At 50.7% G+C, this 2469-nt stretch overlaps 1 protein-coding gene across 1 annotated transcript in view; it reads left to right on the top strand.

Annotated features, from left to right (window-relative positions):
- The first annotated feature begins 1461 nt into the window (after positions 1 to 1461).
- Positions 1462 to 2469, top strand: part of LOC104491354 (chromosome unknown open reading frame, human C4orf22) — a 30419-nt gene continuing 29411 nt past the window's right edge. The window contains exons 1-2 of the mRNA XM_010133762.1: positions 1462 to 1484; positions 1983 to 2013. Coding sequence (XP_010132064.1) covers positions 1462 to 1484; positions 1983 to 2013 — 54 coding nt within the window. The remainder of the gene's footprint in view (positions 1485 to 1982; positions 2014 to 2469) is intronic.

Raw genomic sequence — 2469 nt, 5'->3', positions numbered from 1 at the left:
ATCTCCTTTATTTTGATGCTAACAGAATTAATCTAAACTCCCGCTCTCAGCAGGCTGTTCTCAGCCTGAAACTGAGGCAACACCATGTTTACACAAATAAATTCACGGTCCACAGAGCTTCTTCCAGTCGAGCAGCTGCTGAGCACTTAACAGTGAGGGACTGGGAAGCACATGTTTCACATGCATAGAGAACATTTCTTCTTCTGAAGGGTAACCCGTTTTTCACTTTTCTTCTGAAGAGTCGAAAGCTAGAACATCTGCTTCTTGGCCAGCTGTTCTCTCCCACAAACGCTGCTTCCCAGGTCCAAAAAGCCTTGGTTAGGTTATTGTGTGCATGTGTCTCAGTGCCTCTGTTTCTGAAGTGTGCCTGGAGCTGCCCCAGGGGAGCACAGAGACCTGTTAAACCAGGCAGACGCTGTGGTGGACCCGCGGCTCGCGCCCTGGCTGCTGCTGCGCAGTGGAACCGCGAGGCTGGCCCTGAGGACTGTCACCACAGCAGCAGCACTGGGCTTCCTCTGACTGGTTGGTGGTGCTGATGCTCTGTCCCGGGGCTGAAGCTGGGTGAGACGGGGCGCACACCTCTGCGTGCCAAGGCTTGGCAGTCCGGGTAGGCAGGGACTGCTCTCAGGGCATCCCTGTGACAGTGTCTGACTGCGCAGGTGACAATGGTAGGTGCTTACAGGCAGCTTCTCCAAGATTTTGGCCCTAGTGACAGAGAAACGTGTTTTCCATGTGTCAGTTGCTTGTTGAAGTTATTTTAATAAACTGGCTGCTTTTCTTAAATTCTTAAACTGCAAAGGTCTTTGAAAAGAATAACGACTGGTACAGGCTGTGCAGAGTGGAGTTAGGGCTGAATCCAGAGCTGAGCACCAGGCAGGTGGGAGCAGCCCCGCTCTCAGGATCCTTCCGAGGTGCCTCTGCCTCAGGAATGTCCCCCGAGTGCTGCATCCTGAGCTGCTGTTTAACTCCCATGGGCAAAGCTTGAAGATACTTTAAACGAGGAGAAAAAAAAACCCCAAAGCAAACATAAGTTCTGGAGAGTGCGTAAGGATCTCTTCTCTCTCTCTTTTTTTTTTATTAAATTTGCATTTTTGTTTAGACCACATCCTGCTTATTTTGGGGTAGATGAGAAGAAAGCAGCCTAAAGGCTGATGTGATCCTGGTGCTCTCAAAGCCCTTGGTGTTTCTTCTCTTCTGCAGTCATAGGCAGGTAAAATATGTGCGTTTTCCAAGCGCCCGCTTGGCATTTGTTTCCCTGAGGGAGGGAAACTGAAGTAAGTTCAGAGAGATTGCCACTTTTAGCTAGGGTTCAAAGTTAGCGTAGGAGAACAGTATTTCCAGATGAACATGCAGGAATGGGCGTGGAGCGTGATCTAGGCGTGCTTTAGTGGTGGTTCCATCTCTCTATAGAAGGACAGTGTATTTCTGCTGTACCCTGCCCCCCGCACCCAGAATCAAACCATGGAGAAGGTCAACCCCAACCGGTAAGCTGATGTTCTGTGCTGTTTTCGCTCCCAGCTAGCCAAAAGAACAGGTCAGCAATTTACTCCTCCTTGTAAAGCAGAACTGGTAACAGCATCTGGTTTACGGATACAGAGGCGAGTGAGGTCCGTCCTCCGACTACCGTTGCCTACTGGTATTTCTATTAGATGTAATGTGATCTGCAGGTGGCAAATAAGGCCCAGCGCTACGCAAAAAAAATGAATTGCTACTCATTAAAAACCTATTCCAGCTGGTAATGCGTTTTACGCCTGTCCCTTTCAGCCCAATCGTGCTCGTTCCCCTGGGTCCCCACCTGGGATGTTGTCCACATGGAAAGAGCTTCCTCGGTGAATTGGTAATTGACTCCTCAGAATGGTCTGTCTTGGCTTTCCCGTCCCCTGCCGTCCGTCCGGCACGCTGATCGAGGACTCGCATTGCGGAGCTCTTTCAGCAGCAGTGGGGCTGGTCTTCTCACGCTCCCACCTACTCCCTCTGCTCAGCTGCGCTGCCCTCGACCATGCCTGCTTTGCGGTGAGTTCATAGAATGCTGAATCGTGGCACGCTCCGGTGCACTTCCCATCTTGGAGGTCCCAGTCCAGCTCAGCCCTTGGATGCCATTAAAACCTGCTGTAATTAGGGCGTAGGACATGTCCACAAAGTGTGCCGGAAGAGTTCTGCTCTAAGGGGAGAGGAGAGGCAAAGGATTTGGGCGAGCTAGAAGTTTTTGTAAGGTACTGATCCCCATACCTTTTAATCCCTAAAAGGGTCCTGTTGTTTTATCCCTCCCAGGAATATTAATTGTTCTTACACACAGTGTCGGCCCTTGCTGTGCGCTCTGATGGCTTAGAAGCACAGTCCGAGCCCTGGAGAGCGCGTTTGCCCCACAGCCTTACGGAAAAAGTGAAGACAGCCTTCTGGAACCTGGGAATAATCACAAATCTGAGGTCTTTCTGGGGAGGCTCGTCTGTCTCAGTGGCTTTTCTTTCA

The sequence above is a fragment of the Buceros rhinoceros genome, unplaced genomic scaffold (genome assembly GCF_000710305.1).
Source record: "Buceros rhinoceros silvestris isolate BGI_N320 unplaced genomic scaffold, ASM71030v1 scaffold14403, whole genome shotgun sequence".
In the NCBI taxonomy this organism is placed as follows: Eukaryota; Metazoa; Chordata; class Aves; order Bucerotiformes; family Bucerotidae; genus Buceros; species Buceros rhinoceros.
The sequence above is the reverse complement of the archived record's forward strand: the minus strand, read 5'-3'. Positions and strand labels throughout refer to the sequence as shown.